Source organism: Zingiber officinale, chromosome 6A, assembly GCF_018446385.1.
Source record: "Zingiber officinale cultivar Zhangliang chromosome 6A, Zo_v1.1, whole genome shotgun sequence".
Taxonomy (NCBI): Eukaryota; Viridiplantae; Streptophyta; class Magnoliopsida; order Zingiberales; family Zingiberaceae; genus Zingiber; species Zingiber officinale.
In genome coordinates, this window is record NC_055997.1 from 96,284,072 (window position 1) to 96,311,635 (window position 27,564).

A 27,564-nucleotide genomic window follows, 5' to 3' on the forward strand; every position below is an offset into this window, starting at 1 on the left:
TAACAATTAATTATGATCCCTCTTTGAATTTATCTTTTCATCTAAATTATAATTTAGATCAAGTAGACAGGTGACTTCCGATCGTCAGTCCGGACTCAAATTATAACCTAAATATGAAGATGAATTCAAGAAAAGATCATAACTAATTACAATCGACTCTGATCCAATTACAATTACAATATGGATCATCTCCTATTTAGAAAAAATCAGAAGATCTTTGTCATATTGTTATTATAAAAAAATAAAATAAAATTATATTCTAAAAATAATATTAAACATCTATTTATCTTTTTTGTCATCTTAAAAATATTTTTATTCTAATATTATTTGAATAGTTTTAATCAAAATAAATATAAATAATTTTGATTAAAACGATTAAGATTAAAATAGTGTCGATTAAAATGATTACCATTATAATAATTACAATAAAAAAATATATTATATGTTGCTGCGATTATATATATAAAATCATTAAAAATTATTTATTTAATTATCTCACTTTCCATGTGTCTCTCTATAGAAGCCCGGAGGACTAGCCCGGGCAGTCCCCCACCGTGATCCTCGTTCTATCGCAATCCGCCAAACGGAATCAAAAAAGCAATCTGCCCCAAGATGCTCGCCGCAAGCTTAGACTTCCTTGCAGCCCTCGCAGCCTTATGCCTACACGCCTCCTTCCCGTCCCTCCAATGGCGAAGAGATAAGCAAGGATCTTCCTCTCCACCACCCGACCGGAAAGACAAGCCTTTTGGGCCTCTGTCTCCCATCGAAACAGAATCGTCTAACGAGGGGCGCTGGAGTCAGAACTTCTCCCTTTCTTAATTTTCTTCGTCGCGCTCGCTCCCAACAACGTTGATCGGGTAGGCGATAGCTCAACCTCGCCCTATCTTATTCGTTTTTTGGGAAAGGTTTTGAGGCTGCGAGTCACAGCGACCGATTTAGCTTCTAGGGGTTTTGTTCCCGCTCTTGTCGTTGAGATGACGCCGACGGAGGAATTCAATAGTTTGATGAATTGGATGTTCTCGGAGGTAAGTTGAGTGTCTCCTATTTTCTTCCCGTTTCCTATTTTCCGAGGTTCAAATGTAAAAATAGAAAAATAAAAATTTCTCCTTTACGTGCCACTCCAAGCGTATTTTTAACGCGCTGTTTCCTGTAATTTTCCCCCCTTTTGAGTTGGATGGTATAGAAGGAAGGGCTCAGTATGGATCGTTCTGCTCTGTCATTTGCGCTAGGAACACTGCTCCTAGATATTTTTTGATGTGATGTTATTCTTGACCAATATTGCAATCGCCGTCATTTTTGCATCTCTGAACTGACTTGGAATTGACTTCTCTTTTTAATCGCATCGTTCCTTTGTCTTTTGGACTCTAGGTTTTGAACATAAGACGCAAATTTGGTGGATTGTATTCTTCTCTTTTTGTATCGTCACTGAACTTTCTGTGGACTTTGAGTTCCGATGGAATGATAAGGAGGACCCTCTAATTTGGTCAAATCATTTTCTTGCAGGGTTTGTTGGACCAGCAATTTCAACAACTCCAGATGCTGCAGGATGCCAGTAATCCTGATTTTGTTTCGGAGGTGATCACCTTGTTCTGCAAAGATTCCGAGATCATCTTGGCTGAGTTGACAAAATTACTGTATGTCGTGTAACCACTGAGATGTCCTCTCAAGGTTGTGTTTAGTATGCCTTTATGTTCACATGTTTGTCTGTGAACTTTTATTCTGCAGGAATCAACCTGTTGTTGACTTTCAAAAGGTGGACGCTTATGTTCACCAACTTAAAGGAAGTAGCTCGAGGTTTTTATGTTTATTTCTTTCCCTGCTTATTTTATTTCCTATTCTGGTTCTTGCACTTGCTTGTTAAAATAAGTGAGATCTTTATTGTTCAGTTCCTTCTATGTAAACTAAGAATGATAGAATAGAATAAGATAATGCAATTCTTTTCTTTTCTTTTATTTTCACTTCTATTTCAGTTTTCTTTTATTTCCTCCCCTCTGAGTAACCACAATGTACGACTTTAGAGATGATCATATTTCAGCTAGTGACGAGGTAGTTTGATTCTTCTTTTGTGAATAGGAAGGAATTATCAGCATCCGCCCAAGTAAGGATATGAACTTAGAAAGGAAAGTGCTGAGAAAATACACAACATAAATAGTGGAGAAAAGGATTAATTTAGCATAAGTTGTGGTGGTATTCAAATGACATGCTATTAACTCAGAGGTACCAACTTGAAAAATTAATTTCCTAACAATTTAATTTAACATCATGGAAATGGGCATAGCGATAAAGTTGTTGTTTTGTGATCAAAAAGTCACAGGTTCGAATCCTAAAAAAGGTTGCGTACAATGGATCTTTCCGGACTGCCTTTTTTTTTAAATGGGCACAAAATATTCCACATTCTACGAAGATGGGGCAGTAGTTAGTGGATATTTCTCACTTTATAAACCATTGATACATCTTAACTGTCTAATCTCTCAACACCAAAGCCATAGTTCGTAACTTTAAAATTAAGTCCACGCTACCAACCTGATACAACACAAGCACTCTACATGATCCTTGTTATTTTATCAGGTAAGATTTTTGAGTATTTAGTTTTCACGTAAATGTAAGAAACTCAATATTTTTTAGTTTAGGAAAAGCCAAAACTTATAGGGTGAGGCAGCGACAGAAGGGTTTCCTATTTAAACAGCAGACTATTAATTCATAATTAGTGTGTATTCTTTCAAATTCCAACCTTTCTCCATTGCCTCTTTTAGGCTATAAATGAGGGTGGAGAGGGTTGGAGAAGAGTTCGACCCATTTGAAGCTACAACCCTCTTTGGGTCCCTCTCCTTTGAGAATGAAATCATGGTGTTTTTCTTGAAGTTCTTGAACAACAATGCTGACATCATGACCACTTCTCTCTTACACTCTCCCTCTGTATGGTGCCGACACATTGTCTCTCCTCTGAGAGAGACAACAACTGTATCTTGGTGCTCATTGTTACCCTAAGTCTCGTGCCTTGCCGGCCTGTTCATTGATGCAGGTCACCAACTAGTATATAAATCACCTTTCTCTCCATGCTCTATCTAGTGCCTGCACAGAGTTCTAGGGTGATGCGGTTTTTTGGTGAGTAGATGTGTAGACTCATCTCCATGGGACATTGTGTGACATTGCAACTATATCAGCTGTTGCTTTACTTGGTGATAAATCCACACTTTTCGTTCTTCTGGTTGATGAAATGACAAAAATGGATTAGCAGGAAAAAACCAACAAAATGCCAAAATTGAGCAATACAAATCACATTGAAATATGCAGCTCATTTTGGCAGGAGCTTGTCCACTAAGCAACTATTTGCATTAAGCTTAACATGCTTCATTGGGCAAAAAGACGATAACGCTCGCCCCCAGTGCCCTCGCCGTACCTTGCCCAAGGCCATCACGAGGGAGGTTAATCACGGTAATTGGAGAAGCTAGTGCGCAGTGGGAAGAGGGACACGAGGACCAGGGATTTACGCCCTGACTACCCCGCGATTCGAACCCACGATCTCATTGGGCAATCTTCTACGCACTAACTACTCTGGATAACCCCGTGGGGCAAGCTTAACATGCTTCATGAATCATTTAACGTTTGCTTGTTGTATCAGTAAATAATTTCTTTTAAACTAGCTTGTCTTGTATTTACCCCACAAAAAGAAATACTAAAAGGTTTTAGAGGAGTGGAGTCTAGTGCTAGTTTTTTTTTCACTGATTGTGGCAAAGTCCACCAACACTAACACATTTTGTAGTTTTGAACTTTTTATCTAATACAACTATTTAGCATGTGATTGATGGAGAATGGGAGGAATGAATTTGGCATTCTAAGAGTTACAGAGATTTTTAGTTGGCTAGTCACTGTATTACGTTGTCTCATCACTAAATTTTAGCAGTTCTTTTGTTGTCATAAATGTGGACTTCAATGGTTGAATTTGGAATGCTTGGAAGTTGGGAAATAATGAAGGATTGAATTCAATGTTAGCATCCAAATATGGAAAAATAAAATAAACCTAGTCTGGCTTTGTGATGGTGTGGCCATTCAAAGTATTTGATCATTCAAAAATAAAATGTTAATATTTGTAACCTAAAAGCTCAAATTCAAGAATATGATTTTAAATTTCAATTTTTGGAAAAAGTTTAAGATAGTTTTCTTCTTCAAGATGAGTGAGTGTCTCAAATATATATATATATATATATATATATATTCTTGATGTGTAATTCCACAGTATTGTGAAAATCTCAGTATTGCTGAAGTTCTCATGGGAATAATGTGTGAATGAAAAGTGCTTCAAAGTGCTTTTATAATTGCAATTATGTTATGCATAACGTTGATATGAATGTGCACTGCTCCATTCTCGTTGCAAAGTTTCAGTAAATTGGTAATTTTTCTCATACATTACGTCTATGATAAGGATGATCTGTCTAAATTGCAGTTACCAAATCTTCTTTGTTCGAACCATGTGGATAGGTGTATGCATATGTGCCCCTCTTATGTTCTGTTATTTACGCATGTTCTTTTGTAGATAACTTACAATGAAGGGCAAAATCCTAGCTGACACAAATAATTGGGACAAATTTGGGTTGCTGGTTTGGTCATCGCTGCCTTCCTGATTACCTGTTAGGAATTACTAAAGATATTTAATCCTGGATCTAGTAACTCATTTTTTTTAGTGCTGATCATTGCTAACACGTAGAACAAACTTCTGGCAACCATTTCATTCCCTACATGCATGTTTAGAGTCTAACTTTTCCCCTTGGTTATTGTATTTATTTCAGTGTTGGTGCGAATAATATAAAATTGGCCTGCATCCACTTCCGTCAGTTCTACGAGGAGAATAATAAAGAAGGGTTTGTATTGTTGCATAGCATATCAAATTGTGTAAATGTATAACAATTTACGAGTAATTTTAGAGGCTAACTAGAGCTCTTTTAATACAATTGGTGGTTTTTCTGTTACTCTGCTTCAACAGGATTAGCATTTCAATGTCCTTTACTTGACTACATGTATCGTGACTAAGTTTCTTGTACCAGGTGTCTCAGTTCCTTGAACGCGATGGAGCGTGAGTATTTTCATTTGAAGGACAAACTTGGGACCATGTTGCAGGTATCATTTTTCTTGTTGCAACCGTGGACAACATAAGGGCTTATAGTTCTCTATTATTCACTGGTTCATTCACTTTAATATCTAGTTGAATAAACTACATGATCGGACAACCACATAACTACTGTTGAATAACATATCATGCCGAGTACCATGAAAAAGATCATTATTTTCAAAGAACTTATTTTCTCTAGAAATCAGGACTTAGTCCTACTTATGCCCTGTTTACTGGGAGGGTGGATTTGAAAACTATGGAAAGTTTTCCACTGTTTACTCCTTATCAAATAAAGGACAGATGGATTTACAAATCCATCTGCAAGGCACTTTTTGACTTATTTTTCATCCGCCTAAATCGGATGGAATGTCATTCTATTCCTATGTTGCATCTGCACTTCCTCGTCGCTATCCCAGTGCTGTCACCTCGCGAGCCACAAGCGGCACTGCATGGTCATGGCTTGTGCAGCATCGTGCGACCTCGCAAGGTGGCTGTGCAGGCAGCACAGCGGCTGTGGCAGAGGGCGACGTTGCACAGAGCCACTCGCGTAGTGGTGGCATTGTGTGGCGGCTCGTTTTTTTTTTCTCATTCTTTCCGTGTATTCTTTTATCTTCCATCTTCTTTCCTTTCTTTTCTTCACCTTCGCTTCGAAGGATTTTTTTCCCGAGGAGATTTCTTTCCTCGCTCAAACATTTCTTGTTTGCATATTGCATAAGAAATTTATGTAGAAAAACTCATCTTTTTGATTTTAACATTTGTTAATTAACCGTCATTCTAAACATGTGATTATAAGCATTCTACTTGGCAAACCAAATGCACAACCCACCCTCCCTTTGCCTCGCGGTGGCCTGCGGGGTCTGCCTCAGGAGGACCATGAGGCTATAGAAGTTCGAGTGCAGGAGGCACAGTAGCATGAGGAGAACGAGGGCTGCGGTGACAAGGACGAAGATGCCTAATGAACTGGCATGCGCAAAGGCCTTCGCCTGCCTCTGCCGAGCGTCCAGTCGATCTTCTCTGGCACTTCCCTTCGTTTTTTTTCCCCTTGGCTGTTTTTTTTTCTTTCCCGCTTCCTTCCACAGACTTTATGTGGGATTCGTTTCTCTCCTCTTCATTCTCTTCTCGTTTCTCTTCCTTCGTTAGAAAGATGTGTTTTGCGTAGGGATCTCTTTCCCTCAATCCGCACTGAAGGAAACAAAGCATTAAAGTTAAAACGGAATAGATTTGTTAGTTCAACAATAGCTGTGCATCCTTAACTAGATATTGAATATATTTGTTGTGTGTTGTTGATAGTATTCTTAAGATTTTCCAGTTAACATTGCGTTGCTAACCTCTGATTCATACCGTCATTAAGATAGAACTAATTTGCCAATTTCTGTGCAGCTTGAGCAGAGAATCCAAGCTTATGAGAGCAACAAACATAATTAGAGAGGATGAAGGGAATATGTTTTATCACTCTAGTTTAGCTTCCATAATCAACTTATTGTTTATGTGTTGACTCTGTTTCTGATCTTCGTACATTGTGTTTAAACATGTATTCAAGTGAATTTGAAGCTTTATCAGTATTGCTGTTGTTAAAACTACACTCGGTTTTTATAAAAGGAATGGTCACATTTTTTTTAATCTAAAAGGGCATCCTAATTTTAAAATTATTAAAAAAAACACTAAAAATAGTAGTATTATTTTCCTATCTTTTTCGTCAACCTCTTAAATTTCCTCTCTATCTATTTTTTAATATATTTTCTTTCTTTAGGATTAAAAAAAAGTTTGATATGTTTCTATATAAAGTATATGATTTTATATTAAACTTACGATGAGTTTAATATTTCTCATATTAGGTCTATTTTGAGTTTGATATGGTTTAATATCAGGTCTATATTAGGTCTAATATCTTTTTATATTATACATGTTAGGTTTAATATGAAAAAATATATCCATGTTGGATTTAATATTAAAAATATTAAATTCACGTTAGAGTTGATATGATTGTAAGTTTGATATTTTTTTATATTAAATTTATGTATAAAATGTTAGTGGAAGGGATAGAAAGTAAATATTTTTTTTTATGATAATTTTAAAATTAGGGGGTTTTTTTTTTTGATAAATAAGAAAATGTGAATGCTCCCAACTACACTAAAAAAAAAAAAAAAAAAAAGTTTCGAGCTTTGTTTATCTTCTCTACCTGAGTCACTTTGTACATAAAACTATAACGAACTGTTACTACCAAAAAGAAAAGGGCAAGGGTGCCTGAAAACAGTTCGATTTTGGTTAGGCATGGTTCGATCTGCAGGTGCAAACGAATCAAATCTTTTTTTGAGCAGATTTAAAAAATATTAATTTTTATTCAAAATTGTCTATATACATTGCACGTACTTAATTTTAAAATGATAAATTTAAAAAATAATCTAAATTTCAGACCATGAAAAGGCATTACAGCCCTGAATTATCTTTTAAATAAAATATTCAAATATCAAAATTGCATGGATAGTTGAAGTACCGGCGAACGGCCTTCTTTGTTGACAAAGTCTTCAAACGATGAATGGAGAATCGGTTGCCAAGGGAGTCGTCCACGCAGCTGGAGGAGAGAAGAGGGAGGAGAAGAGGGTTATAAAGATCGAGGGTTGTTTGGACTTAGTCACTCGCACATTTAGTAAGATCTTCTACGGGGAGGTAGAGAAGATAAATAATAGATGAGCACGTGTAAATGTAGATGTAAGCGTACGTACGTAGCAGACCTTTTATATTGCTATCGCTGAATACTGTGTGTGTTAATTGATGATGAGATGCTTGTCATACCTCGATAAAGGAATAGTCACATCATCGTATTTTCATTGTATCTATATAATTACACTATTTCACATACTCTGACATTCCACGTGACATATCACTTATAGTGTTAGCCCATAAGATATAAGATTAATTGGACCGAAAGACTCGACCTCTTACGTAAAAGGAAAATTAGATCGGGGAACTCAAAAAGAATGGGTCGAGAGTCCTATAAGTAGGAGTGGTTAGCCAGTGAAGGCGAGCAAGAAAGGAGTTGAGCAAAGCGTTAGGTCGAATGCCAAATGGATGATAGTAGTAACTTTGAGTCGAAGAGCCGGGTAGACTAATATGGTGAAGTCGAGGAAGTTGAGCCGACTGAGAGGAGCAGGTTGTCAGGGGAGTTGAGCCCTTAGAGTTGGATGGACCGACTAGCGGAATCAGGAAGTTGAGCTGACTGAGAGGAGTAGATTGTCGGGGGAGCTGAGCCCCTGAAGTCGGGTGGGCCGACTTACGGAATTGGAAAGTTGAGCTGACTGAGAGGAATAGATTGTCGGAGGAGCTGAGCCCCTGGAGTCAAACAGACAGACTAACTGGCAGAGTCGAGTGGACCGACTGACTGAGTCGAAAAGTTGAGTTGATTGAGAGGAATAGATTGTCAGAGGAGCTGAGCTCTTGGATTTGGACGGATCGACTAACGGAATCGGACAATTGAGCTGAACGATAACTTTCTTGACCTAAGGTAACTCAAGCGAGGCTAATCCTACCAACCTCTTTTGAATTTTACCTCCACCTTGACAAGATTTTGACCAATCCTGATACACATGCAACTTCTTATTTACTTCCTGTATCAAGTATGTGCATGCTCCGAGATGCTTTAGGATGACTCGTTTATGAGCTGGTTCAAGTTTTGACCACTATTGCCAATAAGAGGGTTCACAGTTTCCAGGAATATCTGCAACCAAGACGTCAGGGAGTGACTCGGTGTTTACACTCCAACGTTTAAATAAGAAGCAATAGCAGGAAGATGAATCGAAATAATAGAGAGTTTAGAGATGAATCTACCCTTTCTTCATTCTCATCATGCTATTTTTATATTTTTTTTTCGATGATTCATCTTCCCCTGTTTAAAGGTATTAATTACCGAAGGTATTTTTGTCTTGGCTTCCTTACATTTAATGGAGCCAGCATTAATTGTCGATAAAGGTATCTTTATCTTGACTTCTTTTACATCCAATGGAGCCATAATACAGATAAAATATTCTCTTTTGTTTCCCCCTTCCTCTTATTAAATATATTTGTCTTTTCCTCTTTTCTCGTTTTATCGGTTCCTTATTGTTTTATCATCAATACGTATGATGGTTGTCTTCAACATCGATTATTAATGCCCTTTTTCCTTCATCTTTAACTTATTAATGTTACTATATGTCAGACAGAGCCCTCTTACTCCCAGTCGGTAGAGTACTTGGACATTTACATTTTACCCACCGCAGTCCGAGCAATCCTTGTCTCTGTCGGCTGGGTACTTGTACAACCATCCTAGGTAGCCAGCTCGATTGGCCAGTCGAATACTCGGTCTGCCACATGGACCGCCATCCCGATCTGAGCGATATTAATCCCGATCGGTCAGATATTTTTTTAGTCCGATGGTCCATTTTGACTTTTCCATCCACATAGGCAAAATACCTTGACTTGGGCAGGACACAGGGAGGCTTTATCCTTTTCCCACATCACAAGTTTTCCCATCAAGTCCAGTCAAAGGAAGCATAAATTTGACTAATTGTAGGAGAGAGTATTGCAAGGTGAACACCGGTTGTTGCCACGTGAACTGACACAAATCCCCACCATTAATGAAAAGTATGCTTTTATGCTCCGAAAAATGGAGAGAGGACATGTATTAAATGCCGCGTGAGGCGCCTTTACTGAGGCGTGGACCATTTTAACGAGGTGTGATGCCATAGGATTGTGTTAGAGCAGTTGTCACACTATCCTTCACTCTGGATGGAGCTCATATCAAGTGAAAGGATTTTTCTGAATAGGATCGTTGTTAGTTAGAGCCCTAGAGCCAATCATATGATAATTGTTGTATGGACTCATTGTATCATATTCCTATATATATATAAAGGTATTTGTTTTGGTTATTATACTTACTTATATTGATGCCAAATAACTAAGTATAATAGCGTCCCTGAGTAGAAGGTTCATATCTATATTAATCGATTGGTTGAATCGATAGTGAGATGATATAGATAACACTATTCTTAATCATTCCTAGTCAGATATTAACATTCAGGGACAATGTTAATGCGACGAGACTAGCATGTAGGTCAACTCGATGACTTGATCTCACAAGTCATGGATATAGAGATATCAAGTTGACATATGGGTATGCATTAGAGAGTGTATACTGAATGACCCGCCATGAGAAAGTATCATGGATCGTTATATGAGTGTCATATACTTTCTTATGTGGCTATTAGTATGACTATTAGTCCTTGGACCTGAAGTTACCATGGTTCCCTACATAAGGAGTTACATACTTTGGCTTCGTCAAACGTCACCCGTAATTGGGTGGACTATAAAGGCGATTACTGGGTATATAACAAATTATGCGGAGAGATGTGAGTGATGTAGATGGGATCTATCCCTCCCATATAACGGGAGTAATATCGTTATTCTTAATAGAGTGAGACCACTAAGTGCATGGTCATGCCCAAATGAGTCAATATGAGATATTGAGCTCATTTGATTATAGTGAGTCTACTTGGAGTTCAAGATTTAGATTGATCAGAGGATGACTCCGTCTATACCTCAAATTGATCAATCTAGATGTCATGGATAGAAGGGCATTGTCATATATTGTGAAGAGCCACAATTAGTAGTCACAAGGTAATGTTGGATCTCAACATTCTTGTAACTTGGGTATTAATGATGTGTTGCTAGATACCGCTTATTACTTATACTTCTAAATGGGTTTAGGAGCATTGTCAAGGTTACAAGAACCTATAGGATCACACATAAAGGGCAATTAGATGGAGATTAGGTTCATATGATGGACCAAAAGGATTAGGTTCATGTGATGAATCAAATTGGATTAAGAGTAATCCAAATTAGATTAATTGAGTAAGACTCGATTGAGTTAGACTTAAATGAGGCTAGACTTGAGTTAGACTCAAGTGAGGCTTAATGATGATATTCATTGAATTTTGAATTCAATGATAAATAGAATTCAATTTGAATTTTAGATTCAAATTTCGAATGAGTTTCAAAAATGGTCATTTAATGAAGAAGAATATTTATTAAATACTCATTAAGGCTCATTAATGAGGCTCATTAATGGTGTTAATGAGTATTAAGTATTTTCATTAGATGAAAATACTTAATCCATTTTTTTACTCTTATTTCATTATCGATCATTATTATTCCTCCTTGCTTCTTTTTCTCTCCCTCTCCTCCTCCTTGGCCAAACACCATTAGAGTGCTAGCACACTCTAAGTGTTTTCTCCATCTCTATTGTTCGTGTGGATACGTATAGAGGTGTGTCCATTTGAACACACTCGAGATCCGGCAACTTTTGGACGAGCGGGATTCTCGAAGGGCTTCGCTACAAGGGTAATCTCTTAACCATGTAGATCTAATGTAGATCTAGGAAAGGAAACTTGTACATGTAAAATTTTATCTTCGCACGGATCCGGTGGCATGGGAATTCGGGGTTTTCGCAACGCAAAAAGTGGTTTTTGCGGTCCGAAAATCCCAACAATCGCTTCTAATCAAGGTAATGATGGCCACAACCTTAATTTGAGTGCCTCAATCTAACGGTGAGAAGAAACATCCCGCCTTTTGTTGATGTATAATTCGACGGTTGAGTTTTGACAAACAAAGCTATAAATCGATGCGTTGGGAGGGAGTGTTGCCTCTAGTGTGTGCTCTTCTTCTTCCTTAATCCGTGCAACTCGTTGTATTCACCTTCTCATATGAGTTTGGGGATTTCTTCTTGCCTGTAAGTTCATCAAATTGTTTCATTTCCTTTTTCTTTTATCCTATCATTATAGCCAGATGCCCCTTGCTCTCGCCTTGGTATGAATAGATTAATTCTCCATTGACCAAAGAGCATTGCTTAGAGATGCAGTTGTTGTACGAGATTTCTCCGGATTTTAAAATCTGTTTTCCTAAATTAAATCAAGTCCCTTACATGCCCCCTTCGGGGTATCTCACCTTCTTCTTTGACCAACTGAATGGAGATCTTCACTTCTCTATTCCTAAATTTTTTAGGGAAGTCTCAGGATATTTTAATATTCCTCTCCATCAATTGACTCCCAATGCTTTTAGAATCATGAGTGGGGTAGCCGTGATCTTTAAGTTATATTAGATACCTTTGACTCCTATTTTCTTCCACTATTTTTATCATCCTAAGAGGGAGGAGTTGGGTTCCTTTCAATTCATGGCTCGAACAGGCTGTCACGGATTGATTCCATTCATCCCATAAGGGCTAGAAAAATTTCCTTTTTTTATCTTAAGCCCCCATTCCCCTTTACTTTCTTAATCGTTTGGCAAGTAGACCTACCAGACCCACCACCACTCAATCGGTATAGGAAGGATCCAGAATATCAGAGAGCCCTGGAGATGTTAACTAGCATGTGCTTTAACACAACCTACTTGGCCAGAAATGAGGGCTTGTTGTACCGCACTCCGCTAAGCCCCAATGAGCACAAGATTTTGTTTGTGAAAACTAACTCATATTCTCTCTCATCTGCAAAAGTCATCATGTTGAACCTGTCGATGAGCAAGCAGATCAAGTGGGACCTAACGGATTTGCAAGCGCTCCTAACCCAGAAGACTTTGAGGATGCCCCTAATGCTGTAAAGAGCGACTTTGAGATACCTCCTCCTCAGCCCCTAATGGGCACAGGATCCAAGGACCCCACTAATCAGCCACAAGCAACTAGAATTGGAAAAAGCCCGCCCTGTACGATGTATGCCTCCTATTAAGGAGGCGACCGAGGAAACCTAAGCCACGCCTGTTGTATCTGGTTTTCATTATGGTAACCTAACCAAGAAGTGCAAGCGCTTAGTTTCTTTGAGTCATAGGGGTGTGATGATATCCTTTCCGAGCAACCTTTCTGAGCAAACTCTTGGGTCAAGTGTACTCCTTGTGTCCCCTCGGCAATCGATCCATGAAAGATTATGCTCGCCTATGCCGAGTGCGCCAATTGAAGTGGCATCACCACTCCCTCCAGCTATCCCCTGCATCATTTCCATCATATAAAGCAACATCTAAAGCAACATCATTAGTAGAATCAAAAGCATGATCAACTACATCATCACAACAATAAAAAGTACTTAAAGAATCTAGTGAAGAAGTAGATGCAGTGTCAGGTCTGACAAGATCTCCACAATCCATCTCTTCATTGGCACTTTGTGTTTGTAACCTGATAAATGGATGATGCAATTTGGTCCAAATGATTCTGTATATTCTGTATCCTTGAGAATTGCTGCTCTTGATGTTCTATCATTTGTTACATAATCTTATTTAATATCCATGTTGACTCATCCATCTGAGGGTCATTTTGTTGAAAAGGTTGTGGCATAAAAGATGTTGAAACTTCTTGAAATCCATATGAATTCTGGTAAGCTGGATATGACTCAATGGTCCTTGTGCACTTTTATACCTGAAACATGAATTATCCACCCAATTAACATTAAAACCATTTGAAAATGACTCATACCTATTTTTTTGATCCATGTTTGGGTAAAATTGATACTCAAACTGAAAATACTGATTCTCCATTCCACCTCTAAAATTCTAAAAATTTGGATCCATGCTAAAGAAATCTCCTGTTCTTCACTACAACACTAAAAATCAAGATTAGAAGACTCAAAAGTATAAAGTTTCAAACACATGAAAATATGAACATTTAAGCATTTAACAATTCAAGAACAAACCAACATGAAAATACAAAAAGAATAAGCAATCAAATCAATCAATATGCTAACAAATAAAATCAATCAATGCACAATCCAAAATAAACACACTACTAGTTTATTATTCCCCGGCAACGGCGCCAAAATTTGGTGTTAGCTTTTTTACATGTCACGTGGCACTCCAAATTAATAAAGATTGAAACTCATTAAAATTAAGACAAATGTTGTAGTAATGAGTGTCAAACCGTATTTTTTCAAAGATAACTAGTGAGTGTGTGTTAATTCTACAATTGATTCCAATCAACATCTAATGTCAATTAGGTCAAGAATAACATCAAAGAAATATAACTCCCTTCTAAACATGATCCACTTCCTTCTAAACATGTGAACCTCAATTAAATCCTAGATCTAATGCAACATTGAATCAACTACTATCTCTACAATTCACAACCACAGTACCCATTACATTCAAAACCTCATCACATTTGCAAGAGCTGAACCTAATATTTCATCAACATAACACTCAAGTTCAAACCTTAACTCAATCACAATCAACAATGAACTCAGAAGCTCATTCACAATATCAATGAACAGAGGTACAACACTCAGCATCTCAAATTAAGTATTCAACAATTAAACTTCATTACAATCGCAACAATCCTAATAAATAGAACTAATTGTACTTCTAAATCCTTGAATTGAAATTCAACGGCCTTGTTATAATCAGATCGTCTAATTCAAATCAAAATCTAGATTGCAAACTAAGTTAGTTGCTATACGTGACTGAAATTGTAGAAATCTTAGAGAAAACAGGATTGCAAGTAAAATTCAGAATCAGAATTGCATAAGAAACCTCAATCAAAGAAGAAATTGCAAGGAAGGGAATCAGATCAATAGATCTGAGCAAGGTTCAAGAACAAATTAAAAGAAAATAAAACCTAAACATTCTACAAACTCCAAATCTTAGATATAATCCCTTCTCTTCGTTGATCTACAAAGGAGCCGCAGAGAACGCCCTTCTGGCTCTCAATCACTGCATCGGGAATCTTCAGCCAGTGGATACAAGCATCACTGAGCCGCAGAGAACGCCCTTATGGCTCGCGATCTTGTTGCGTGAAGAACAGAGGATGGAAATTACGATCGCAACTCGAACCGAATGATCAGTTTGATCTCAAAGCTGCGAGTTTATATTGAAGCGGAACTAATGTAGAAACTTCAGGAAAACTCCAATTAAGTTTCGTAAACGCCTGGAAACTTTAGATCTAGAGAACGCCCTACAATCTGTGGGGAAAACGGATCGTGGAAGAAAATGTCGCTAATCTAGGAAACTCCCAAGGATCACAATATGCTCTTCGCTCACTGATTGCCAAGGAATCCCGAATTCGTGGTTGAAGTCAGAATCGAAATATGAGATCTGGAGATGAAGAATGGAGCCTCGGCATCACGGAAGAAGGAAGAAGAACAGTGTTGATGTCGCGAAAACGTCGAGCCCAAGTGCATTGTAGCTTCTCGCGGGTTTAAATCCTCAACAAAACTGATCAGACTGTCCAGATTGCTCGGGGCTTGATCAACAGTTGGATGAACTCAGATCTGGATCAAAACCTTTGGATCTTCATCAACGGACGAGATCTACTCCTCATTAGGTCGGATGGACCAGATTCTTGACGGATGGCTCAGATCTCTCTGATCTTCAATGAACGATCCAAATCGATCCAAAGCTTGATCGACTTGTTTAAACCTAGATTTGAGCCCAAATGTGGTCTGATCTGATCGGGTCCATGACCCTTTTGATGCCTACAAAATAATAATCAAATATTAACATCAAATACCATGATAATATGATAATTTGTAATTAAGTCCAAGATCACATGCAATTTATGAAATGTAGAGTAAACATGAGTTTAAGCTATGAATAAACCATTAAAAACATGCATTATGAATTAAAATAATGTAAGAAAATCATGGTTATCAGGCCTCTTCTCAACAGTCGGGGGACCCTGAGGCCCCCGAAAAGGAATTGCTTCCCATCAAGATAACTGTCGGCAAGCAGTCTTCCTCTCCGGCTCATGAGCAGTGCTTACGCCTTCAGCGCAAGAGACAGCATGTCACTCCATCAGTCCAATCTTCACTTCCCAGGCCTCTTATGCCTCGGGCGTCTTCCAAGGCCAAAACTCCTACCCAAGTAAACACTTCAGCTTCACCGAAGGTTGCGACCTCATCTCCTGTCCCTGTCCCAGTCCAGGAGAAGACAGCCTCCCAAGCAGAAGGCCAGCCCAGGACTTCTACGCCTTTTGCTCATCTATCCTTGAGCTAGCGACCGCCTTCGACTCCTGCTTCTTCTTCTCGTCCTAAGGAGTGACTCAAAGGACGGTATGCCTTCACTTCTTCATTTCAACTGTCATCCCTCCAAGTGATGGGTCTCATCCCTTCCTCCAACACTTCTTTCAATTGCGGTCAGGTGCAACTTCATGGTGCCCTGGCCGATTCATGGAAAAGCACGGCCGACCAGATTTTAGAATATCCCCAACTGGATCTAATCGACCAATTCTCTCAACGTCTAGTGTCGGTAAGTTTTATTTATTTCCTCTTCATGTCCTTGGAATACAAGCTAATCCTTTGTCTTTTGCAAACCTACATCATGGGATTGAGCCTCTCCCAGTATGTAGCCAATCTGCATCGAGAGAACCAATCCTTGAGGGCTCAAATTCAAGAGATGGCGTCTCCTACGACCGCTAGTCACATTTTTAACCTGGCAACCACTGAGAGCCTGATCCAGTCTCACCTACAGACGGCAGAGGAGCAATCTCGAACTGCCAGGGACCTAGCTCACGCAGAGTCAGAGAAGGTGCAGTCCTTGAATACCACCCTGAAGACCACGAGTCCAAGATTAAATCTGAGGGTCTGAGGTGAGTCCAGATCCTAGCTAACTTAGAAGCGAGGGACGCAGAGATGACCACCCTCTCTTCGTGGCCGTGGGAACTCCAAAAGGCACATGCTTCTCTAAAAACAGACCTAGTGGTCAAAACGACAGATCTGTTTGTCAGCACGGATAGTAAGACCGCCCTTCAAAAGCAGGTAGATGTGGCTCAGGCCACCCTCAAGTATGTGCAAGCAGAGATATCAGCGGCCAAGGCAGAGATAGTGGCTGCATGTCAGGAGTTGGCTAAGGTGCGGAATGACACAGACAAGGCTAGGGAAGAGTTGAAAGACTGCCAGGAGAGCGAGGACTCACGTCTGGCAACCCACAAGACCTCTTCCTAGCTTCAAAGATTTTGGAGCTAAGATAAGCCACCTTATTAACCAAATGTTGTGTTATGGTGGCGCAGGGGCCTTGCTGCGGCTTCAAGAGAAAGACTTGCTTCGGTCGACTCCCCCTGAAAACTTCTTGGACTGGACCCGTCTCCTGAATGAGCTTCTTGATAAAGCCTTCCCCACTTTGAGTAGTGTATGTCCCCTTCTAACTATCTTCCATTTTGAATGATGATATAAGACTTCACACCTTTCTATAACTTTTCACTTGAAAGTTCTCGAAGATGTTGTGTAAGTGTTGAAATGAACATGTTATCGGTGTACCCTGTGGTGCTTAAAATGTCTACTGGGCATATCCAGTATTCTTAGACATTTCCCCTCGTATGCTTAAGTGACCTATTAAGTATTTCACTCCTTATTAGATGTCAGGTAGGCTTATCATCCGGGCATGCATCAGCAAGGGTCATTTCACCTGGTCAGGCGTTAATTCTTATTAGTCACTCCATCTCCCTGAACAGGTTACATGGTCTAAATACTCGATTGGTCTCAAACCACAGTGATTCCAGGGTCCTCTTACTTATTGAGTAGGAATTACTGTAGCATCGTATATCCCTGGTGTCATAAAGGCTTCCAACTCCTTTTTAACACATGTCCTTCGACCTAGCTTTTTCTGACAAGACCCTTCTGCACTATCTTCGAAGGTAATCCAACGACCAACATCACTTCTGCGCCTACCTTTGAAGCTACATACATCATTTATGGAGCGTATGATTGGCACTCATATCGAGGCATTTCTTCTAGCATCCCTCCTGACAGCTATAAATAGTCTACTCTATGCATCTTTCGGACTCCCTACTATTAGCTTGAACCCTTTGCCCTTCTCTTCTTCCTTCCGTGTTCTCGCATTCTCGTCTTCCTTTTGCTCTCCATGGATCCTTCAACACCTAGGCCTACTCCAGGCGTGCCGAACTTTAGTGGTGTTGATTTGGATGATCTTCGCTTCAACTATGAAGTGTCCACAGCCATGCCCATCATCATACCCTCCGAAGTTCATCAACTCTCCAGACCTCCACAGGGTTATGTGACCTTTTTCAAAGGACAAATTGTAGCTGGCCTCCGTTTTCATATTCACCCTTTCCTCTCTAAAGTGAGTCGCTATTTCTGTATTCCCTTTTGTCAACTCATCCCTAACTCCATACGAATTCTGTGTGGCTTTGTTCTCGTTTGTGAGTTATGTGATCTCCGTTGGATCCCTCGCCTGTTTCATTACTTCTCCCCTCAATGCTTTTCGCTCCTCCAGACCCTCCTCAAGACCACTCTTTTCGCTCCTTTACCGTCTTTGGGGACCGAGTGGAAAGCAAAGTACTTCTTCTTTCGCTTTCCCTCTTCAGTCGATTGGCCCATCGAACGAAGGTCCTCGCTTCCTTTAGTGCCTTTCCTATGTAATTATCGTGCCAACCCTACGTTTATGGAAGTAGAGGCACAATTGGCGGGTTGGTGCTTCGACCTACGCGTGCTATTGATAGAGGATGTGTTATACTTGTTTAGGCTAAGCGTTGTTCCTTCGGAGCTTTCACATTCCCTTGGTAAGTGTCACCCTTGTCCTAATTTACTTTAGCCTTCTTATCCTGACCCTTATTTTGCTGCAATGAACACTCTTACCAAGGTGTCTCTAATCAGGCATCTTCCACTGAGCGATATAGAAATAAATCGTCGTCGTCGAGGGCGTACAATTCTAAGTAGGTGACGCCCCTCGTCTTTGAATCCGACCACTCCCGGGATGGTCATGGATAGTACTGCATCTAGTTCTGCCGCCCCTCCCGTGACACATCTTGGTAGCTCTATCCCCCAACCCGTTCAACAAAATCCTCGTGTTCCTCCCGCTCGTCGCCCTCTTCCACTAGACACTTTTACGTCGGCCGAGGCACAGGCCTGCTGAGGCCAACCATGGAGCCAGGGCCTCCCCTGCGACTCAAGTGCCCCGGTCAGCGGCATCCTCTGTCCCAAAACCATAATTTCAAGGCGGCCCTTCCATTCGTCCAGAAGCTCGACTGTGGCTTGACCGAGGGAAAACCCCTGTCGTTAAAGAAGAGATCGATCCAGAGAGAAGCTCCATACCAGCTGCATCGATTGGGCTTCCTTTCCTTGACCATCTACCTCCACTCGTCCTCCTTCTAGAGGGACCGCTCCCAGATCTTCTAGGTCCAGGGTGTTTTGCTTTCACGCCAATATACCTTCTGAAAGGAAGATACGCCATGACCCTTCTTCTAGTGCTAGTACCGTCCTACTTTGGGGGAAACTGACAACGACCTGGAAAGATGCTTTGGATCAGGCAGACTCTCTCCCCATTCATGGTTGGGTGGACTTGTTTGTTAAAGATGCTACTGAGGTCAGTCCTTGATTTCTTTTTGTTCCTCTCTTCCAATTCTGATTATCCCTTTCTATGGCCATCTCTATGTCGTGATGTTGCACCTAAGTCAGACAATCGCGGACCTGTATTAGCAGAATAAGATCCTGAAGGAGCACATTGAAGACCTGGAGTCTCCTCCTTCTGACCCTCCTCCAGAGTTAAGTCAACTAAAGGCGAAGGTGGCATCCTTAGAAAAGTTGAATGTTTCACAGGAGCAGCTTCTCAGTGAGGCCTTACTGGAAGCCCGATAGTTATGGGATGACAAGAAGAAGCTTGAGGCCCTCTATCAATCAGCTGATACAAAGTATCAGGAGGAGTTGGCCTTCAAGGAAAAGGCCTAGACAAAGCTGGCACAACAAACTGCAGTCCTGGAGAACTTTAAGCTCATGCACAAGCATGAGATGGACTGCCTGACCAAGGAACTTAACACCAAGGACGTGCTCCTTATAGACCATAGAAGGGATCTGGAATCTCAAGTTATAAAGTTGGACTCTTTGTGGGCAGAGTTGTCTCAAGCCTGATCGGCATTATCTCAATCAGCCCATGCCTTGGAAACCTATAAGGCGGGAGAGAACTAGCACTGCTTAACCGATCGGGTAGAGTACCTGCGCTCTTCAGAGTTTGGCTCTCAAGTAGGAGATCGCTTCATTCGATCATTGGCCCATGGAGCAGTAGGAGCAGTCCAACAACTCTAAGAGGGAGGGTACTTGTCATCGGACCCCCCTGAAGATTTCCTAGATCATCATCAGATTATTAAAGAAATGTCCGACGATGTTTTTCAGAGTTTAAGTGACTCAGCCCATATACTGCTTTATTTTTCTGTTACCTCCTTGTTTATAAGAGCTTGCTTCTAGCTTCTTAGTCCCCGCTCTCCATTGGGATTTTTCTACTTTCCTTAGGCTGAATTTGTGTGTGTGAGGCAAAGCTCGTTAGGCCGAGAGCCAAAAGAACTTATTGTGAGAGATCTTTTAGATCTTTGCCCATCTTGGCTGGGACAGCCAGCCAGGAGCTAGAAGAGCTTTATTCGAGATTTGCATAAAGAGCGTAGTAGGACTTAACTAAGTCCTACGTCTGTGACTTGAGGATTTCCGAAGTGCCTTGTTGAAAGAATTAAGCTAAATCTGGGTCAAGATTACCTGACCGGGTTTTTGTGCATATGTATATAGTGCTTATTCCCTGACCTTAGATCTTGTTGGTTAGTCATAGGAAATCGTACCGGTTCCACTGTACAAAAATTTTGTACAAGTGTCGAACCTTTCCTTAAATAACCTATTGTGTTCTTTAGAAGTTAAATTAGGAATCGCAGATGGAACTTAACATCATTGATTCCAAATTTAACTTATCTGTTCTTAATGGTTTAGATTTGAATCGCAAGCGGAACTTAACACTATTGATTCAAATCCACCTATATTATTAATTCCATTAAATATTAATTTTCAAAATTGACTTCCAATACTGCATGGCGAGGCACATGGCCTTCTTGGATATGGGAGGAACCACCACCGCCTAGACAAAGTCTTTTAAGGAAAACTAATATTTAATTTCCTTAAATAACTCTAGGTTAACCAAAAAGAACAATCGAATCACAAATTCGAAAAAGAAGAAAGCACAAACTCAAAAAACTAATTCGAAAAACTAGATCTAATGCCTCTTGTGTTTGGAATTCATACAAAGAAAAATAATTAGCATGATGCGGAAAACAATTGCTAATTATACCTTCTCTTTGTAAACTAACGACCTCGAGATCTTCTGTCGTATTCCTCGCCTCACCTTGGATGTCGTGTGGGCGACGATCCTCCAAGATAAACACCACCCAAAAACTTTCTTCCTCTTCCTCTAAAATCTGGCCACCACCACCACCAAGGAGAAGAGAGCAAAGGGAAAGGGAAGGAGAAGGGGCCGGCCACACCAAGATCTCCAAGCAAGAGAATAAGAATTGTGTCTCATGAAGCCTCCTCACCCCTTCTTTTATAATACTTGCCCAAGGCAAATAAGGGAAGAATTTTTACAAAAATTAAAATCATCCTCTAGTTTTTCCTTTTCCCTTTTTATTTTTCTTTTCTTTCCTCTTGATTGAATCAATCACCAAAAATTAATTTGATGATTTTATTTTTTTATAATATGGTCGGCCACCTTGCTTGGGCACCAAGCAAGGGTGGCCGGCCCCCATAAGAGGAAAGAAATTTTATTTTTTATAAAATTTTAAAAGAAGAAAAACTCTTATAAAATTTTACAAGCTCTCTTTCCTAAAGTAGGAGTAAAAAAAGGAAAGTTCTAAAAATTAAAATCATGTTTTAAAATTTAAAACTTCTCTTATAAAATTTCCTTTTTTTAACATGGTGATAGAAAATTTAAATTTTAAAACTTATCTTCCTTTTTTTCTTAAACCATGAGGATGGTTAAAAAAGAAAAATTTTAAAACTTTTAAAACTCTCTATTAAAACATGTGGCCTAATTCAAATAAGGAAAGTTTTAAAAATTAAAATCTCTCTTTTAAAACTTATAGTTTTCTACAAAGAGAATATTTTAAAAATTCAAAACAACCCTCCCCTTTTGAATTATTGTGGTCGGCCCCTACTAGCTTGGTCACCAAGCAATAGGGTCAGCCCTTTAAGAGGAGATGTGGTCGGTCATTGCTTGGTCACCAAGCAATGGACCGGCCCCCTTCTTGGACACCAAGATGGGTCTTTCTTTGGATGGACTTGAGGCTCTAATGAGGCTACGATGGGGACCTAGAGGAGAAATTTGTTTTGGCCTTCCGATGAGCTTGAGTATCCCGTGTTCGCCCCAAACGCACAACTCAAGTTCATCGATAATAACTCATTCCACTAGAGAGTTATTATCGCACTACTGCACCAATCCTAAATTACATTATGGGCTTCTTCTTATCATGAGTGTGTTAGTCTCCCTATGTTTAAGTTAACGAATGTCCACTAATTAAGTAAGTTACTGACAACTCACTTAATTAATATCTAGCTCCAAGAGTAGTACCACTCAACTTCATTGTCATGTCGGACTAAGTCTACCTGCAGGGTTTAACATGATAATCCCTATGAGCTCCTCTTGGGGACATTCTCAACCTAGATAACTAGGACACAGATTCCTTCTATAATCAACAACACACACTATAAGTAATATCATTTCCCAACTTATCGGGCTTATTGACTTATCGAGTTAAATCTCACCCATTAATAAATCAAAGAAATAAATACTAAATATATGTGTTTGTTATTATATTAGGATTAAGAGCACACACTTCCATAACAACTAAGGTATAGTTCTTTTATAAAGTCAGTACAAAAAGAACTTACCTAAAATGGTCCTACTCAATACACTTAGAGTGTATCAGTGTAATTTATTAGCTAAGATAAACTAATACTTAATTACACTATGACTACTTCAACGGTTTGTTCCTTTCCATCTTAGTCGTAAGCAACTGTTTATAATTTATAAAGAACCGACAACATGATCTTCTGTGTGTGACACCACACACCATGTTGTATACTATATAAATTAATTGAACAAATTACATTTAACAAATAAATATAGATATTGACCACTGTGATTCTTTATTTCTAAATAAATGTTTATATAAAAACTAGGCTTTTAGTATACACTTTAACAGATCTTTCTCTCAAACAATTATTGTTACAAAGAATAACACCCTCAGACACGGTAAGGTTGGAGGTAAGTAGCACTCTATGGGTGATCCAACCTTCTACCTTGAGTGTCTTGTAGATAATAGACATTGGACGTTAATTTCTTAATAACCTTATAAGGGTCATCCCACTGAGGTGCTAACTTGATTACCTCTCCTACTGGTCTGATTCTTTTCCATACTAGGTCCCCTTCTACGAAGAAGTGGAGGATCACCTTCTTATCATAGTCTACCTCATCCTTTGTCGTTAAGTTGTCAACCGGGCGACCGTCCTATCACGAGTTTCACTGATAAAATCTAGCTCTAGCAGTCGTCGCTCAACATTATCAGGGTCATATAGTAAACATCGAACGGATGGAACTCCAACCTTGACCGGCACAACTGCTTCATTGTCGTAGACGAGATGGAAAGTAGTAAGTCCCATACTCTCTCGCGGAGTCGTTCGATATACCCAAAGAATGCTAGGAGCTCTTCCACCGAGTTGTCACCCACATGGTCCAGCTTGACCTTCAGCCCGCAAATTATCTCTCTATTAGTGACTTTGGTCTGTCTATTGCTCTACGGATACGCCACGGAGGTGAAATCCTGAGTGATGTCAAACCCTCAACGCCATTCTTGGATCTTGCGCCCTTAGAACTGTCAACCATTGTCCGAGACTAACTTGTGAGGAATTCTAAATCAACACAAGATGTTCTTCCATAGGAAATGGATGACAACTCCTTCCGTTATCCTGGCCAAGGCTTCTGCCTCGACCCACTTAGAGAAGTAATCTACCATCACGAGTAAAAAGCGCCTCTACCCGGGAGCCATGGGGAAAAGTTCCACGATGTCCATACTCCATTGGTCAAAGGGACAAGAGACTATTGAGGTCTTTGAAATCTCGATCAGCCGGTAGGTCAGGTTTTGGTGCTTTTGTCAAAAGAGGCAAGTGTCCACCAGCCGTTGAGCATCTCTCAGCAAAGTAGGCCAAAAATACTCGACCAAGAGTATTTTTCGGGCTAGCATCCTTCCTCCTACATGGCTGCCGCAACATCCCCGGTGAACTTCTCGCAAGGCATACTCCGCTTCGTTCAAAACTAGGCATTTGAGTAGTGGTTGAGAGAATGCCCACTTGTATAATTGATCCCCAATCAGTGTGTATGCATGAGCTCTCTTTCTAATTGATCTGACTTCTTCAGCATCGGCTGACAAAATTCCTTGTTGAAGATAAATGATCATTGGTGCTCTCTAGTCAATCGATTCATCCAAATTGTTCTGCAGGTCAATCTGGGCTATTAGGAAGCTCTGAGATATTAACCTATCCAACACCCAAGTGGTCGAAGAGATGACCATTTTAGCTAGTTCATCTACTCTTTGGTTGTCTACTTGGGGAATCTTGGTCACTGTAACTTCCTTGAAGCCCTCCTTCATTTCTCATATGCTTCTCTGTATAGCTGCAGTTTCTCATTGTTGACTTCAAAGTTGTCAGCCACATACTGAGCTACTAGCTGAGAATCTGAATAAATGACTACCCGGGTTTCCCCTACATGTCGAGCTGCTTGTAACCCCACCAATAGTGTCTCATACTCTGCCTCATTGTTGGTAGCTCTGAAATTTAGCTTAATGGCTAGTTGCATGATGTCTTCTTGAGGGGATATCAGAAGTATCCCTACTCTACTCCCTTGTTGAGTGGACGACCCATCCACATATATTTGTCATGTTTCCTCAGCATCGCCTTGATGGATTTCTGTTAGGAAGTCGGTCGGGTCTTGTGCTTTGATTGTTGTTCGAGGTTGATATTGTATATCATATTCGCCCAACTCGGTGGCCCATTTGATGAGGCGGTCGACTATCTCCATGTTGGTAAGAGCCCTCCCCATAGTGTTATTAGTCAGGACAGTAATTGGGTGTGCAAAGAAGTAAGGTCTTAAGTGGCGAGGCATAAGGACCAATCCATAAATCAACTTCTCCAGGGTCGTGTATCGGGACTCGACCCCTTTTAATAAGTGGCTGAAGAAGTACACTGACCGTTGTACATCATCCTGCTCTTTTACCAACACTGTCCCCACAGCCTCAGGTGTACCTGATAGATATACCCAGAGCAATTCTCCAATAATAGGTTTAAGCAGCGAAGGCAAGGTCTCCAGATGTTGCTTCAGTTCCTCAAAAACTTTGTTGCATTCTTCATCCCATTGAAACTTAGCAACCCTTTTGAGTACCTTGAAGAAAGGTAGTGCCCGGTCTGCAAATTGGAATATGAACCGAGAGTGTCATAATATTGCCCACCAGCTTCTGTGCTTCTTTCAGATTCTTGGGCGCTTGCATGTCTCAGAGGGTCTGAACCTTCTCCGGGTTAGCTTCAATTTCGCGTTCAGTAACGAGGTACCCCAGGAATTTTCTCTCTCGGGCTCAGAACAAGCACTTCAGTGTGGGTTTAACTTTAAGTCATACTGCCGCAAGGTGCCACAGGTTTCCTCCACATCGTCTATAAGGCTTGTAGTTGTAGTGGACTTGATGAGGATGTTATCTACATAAACTTTCACATTTCATCCGATTGCTTTCGGAAGATCTTGTCCATTATCCGCTGATAAGTAGCTCCTGCGTTGCATAGACCGGACAACATAATTGTATAACAGAAAGTACCATCGATTGTGATGAAGCTAACCTTCTCTTGATCTTCCTAAGTAAGAGGGATCTGGTGGTATCCTTGATAGGCATCAAGCATGCAGATTCTCTCACAGCCCGAGGTGGAGTCCACCATCTGGTCGATCCTTGGTAGTGGGTAGCAATCCTTAGGGCTGGCTCGGTTGAGGTCTCGGAAGTCAATACAAAACCTCCACTTATTGTTAGGTTTGGACACCATGACTATGTTAGAGAGCCAGGGCGGAAATTGAACCTCTCTAACGTGTCCTACTTTCAAGGGCTAATCAACTTCAGCTCAGATGATTTTATTTTGTTCGGCCGAGAAGTTTCGCTTCTTCTGCTTGACCAGCTGGGAATTAGGCAAGAGGTGTAGCTTGTGCTCAACTACCTCGGGCTTAACTTCCGGTAGCTGCTTAGGGGACCAGGCGAAGACGTCCCTATTGCGTGTCAGGCATTTGACTAGATCTGTCTTGATCTCGATCGGCAGATCGCCTGATATATGGGTGATGCTCTCTAGACGCTTTGGATAGAGCTGGACCTCCTCCTAAGGGATGAGTTCCTCTACTATAGGCAAAAGCTCCTCTTGGATGACATGGATCCTTCCATCCTGGATTCTTTGAGTTTTCCGAGCCTCCACCTTCACCATGTTAATGTAACATCTGCGGGAGACCAGTTGTTCGCCCTTGACTTCCCCGACCTAGTCGGTCACAGGAAACTTCATATTCTGATGAAAGGTGGAGACGGCTGCTCAGAACTCGTGCAGTTTGGATCTTCCCAAGATGACATTGTAGGAGAATGGAGAATCCACTGCAATAATAGTACTCCTCCGAATCCTCACCAATGGCTTGCTACCCAAAGAGATGACTAGCTTAATTTGACCCATTGGTTGGAGTGTATACTAAAAGTCTAGCTTTTGTATAAACATTTATAAGAATCATATTGGTCAAGTGTCTACATTATATATACCAAATGTAGATGTTCAATTAATTTATATTATAGATAGCATAGTGTGTGGTGTCACACACAGAAGATTGTGTTATCGGTTCTTTATAAATTATAAACAGTAGCTCACGACTAAGATAGAAAGGAACAAACCATTGGAATAGTCGTAGTGTAATTAGGCATAGTTTATCTTGACTAATAAATTACACTAGTACACTTTAAGTGTATTGAGCAGGACCATTTAAGGTAAGTTCTTTTTATACTGATTTAATAAAAGAACTAGACCTTAGTTATTATGGAAATGTGTGCTCTTAATCCTAATATAATAATAAGCACATATATTTGATATTTATTTCTTTAATTTATCAATGGATGAGATTTAGTTCGATAAATCAATAAGCCCAATAAGTTGGGAAATGATATTACTTATAGTGTGTGTTGTTGATTATAGAAGGAAACTGTGTCCTAGTAATCTAGGTTGATAATGCCCCCAAGAGGAGCTCATAAAGATTGTCATGTTAAACCCTGCAAGTGGACTTAGTCCGACATGACGATAAGGTTGAGTGGTACTACTCTTGTACTAAGATATTAATTAAATGAGTTATCGATAACTCACTTAATTAGTGGACATTTGACATCTTAAACACAGGGAGACTAACACACTCATAATAAGAAGGAGCCCAAAAATGTAATTTGGGATTGATGCGGTAGTTCAATAATAATTCTTTAGTGGTATGAATTATTATTGATGAAGTTAAGTTGTGTGTTCGGTGCGAACACGGGAAGCTTAATTTCATCGGGAGACAAAAACCAATTCCTCCTCTCGGTCCCTATCGTAGCCTCTTGTATATAGAAATTTATACCCACCTTCTTACCCATCCTAATGGGGCCGGCC

The 27,564-nt window shown here is 40.1% G+C and overlaps 1 protein-coding gene across 3 annotated transcripts; it reads left to right on the plus strand.

The window, feature by feature from the left end:
* The first annotated feature begins 564 nt into the window (after positions 1 to 564).
* On the plus strand, positions 565 to 6,666 carry LOC121997028 (histidine-containing phosphotransfer protein 1-like). Of its 3 annotated transcripts, none has more exons than XM_042551237.1 (7): positions 565 to 857; positions 947 to 1,025; positions 1,504 to 1,634; positions 1,726 to 1,794; positions 4,788 to 4,859; positions 5,043 to 5,115; positions 6,488 to 6,666. In XM_042551237.1, exons 2-7 carry the CDS (start codon positions 975 to 977, stop codon positions 6,530 to 6,532), a joined length of 441 nt encoding a protein of 146 aa, XP_042407171.1. In that variant the 5' UTR covers positions 565 to 857; positions 947 to 974; the 3' UTR covers positions 6,533 to 6,666. The 3 variants fall into 3 exon arrangements, with proteins under 3 accessions (XP_042407171.1, XP_042407170.1, XP_042407172.1); XM_042551236.1 differs by having other exon boundaries at positions 566 to 857; positions 928 to 1,025; XM_042551238.1 differs by lacking the exon at positions 947 to 1,025 and having other exon boundaries at positions 566 to 857.
* Positions 6,667 to 27,564: the final 20,898 nt, after the last annotated feature.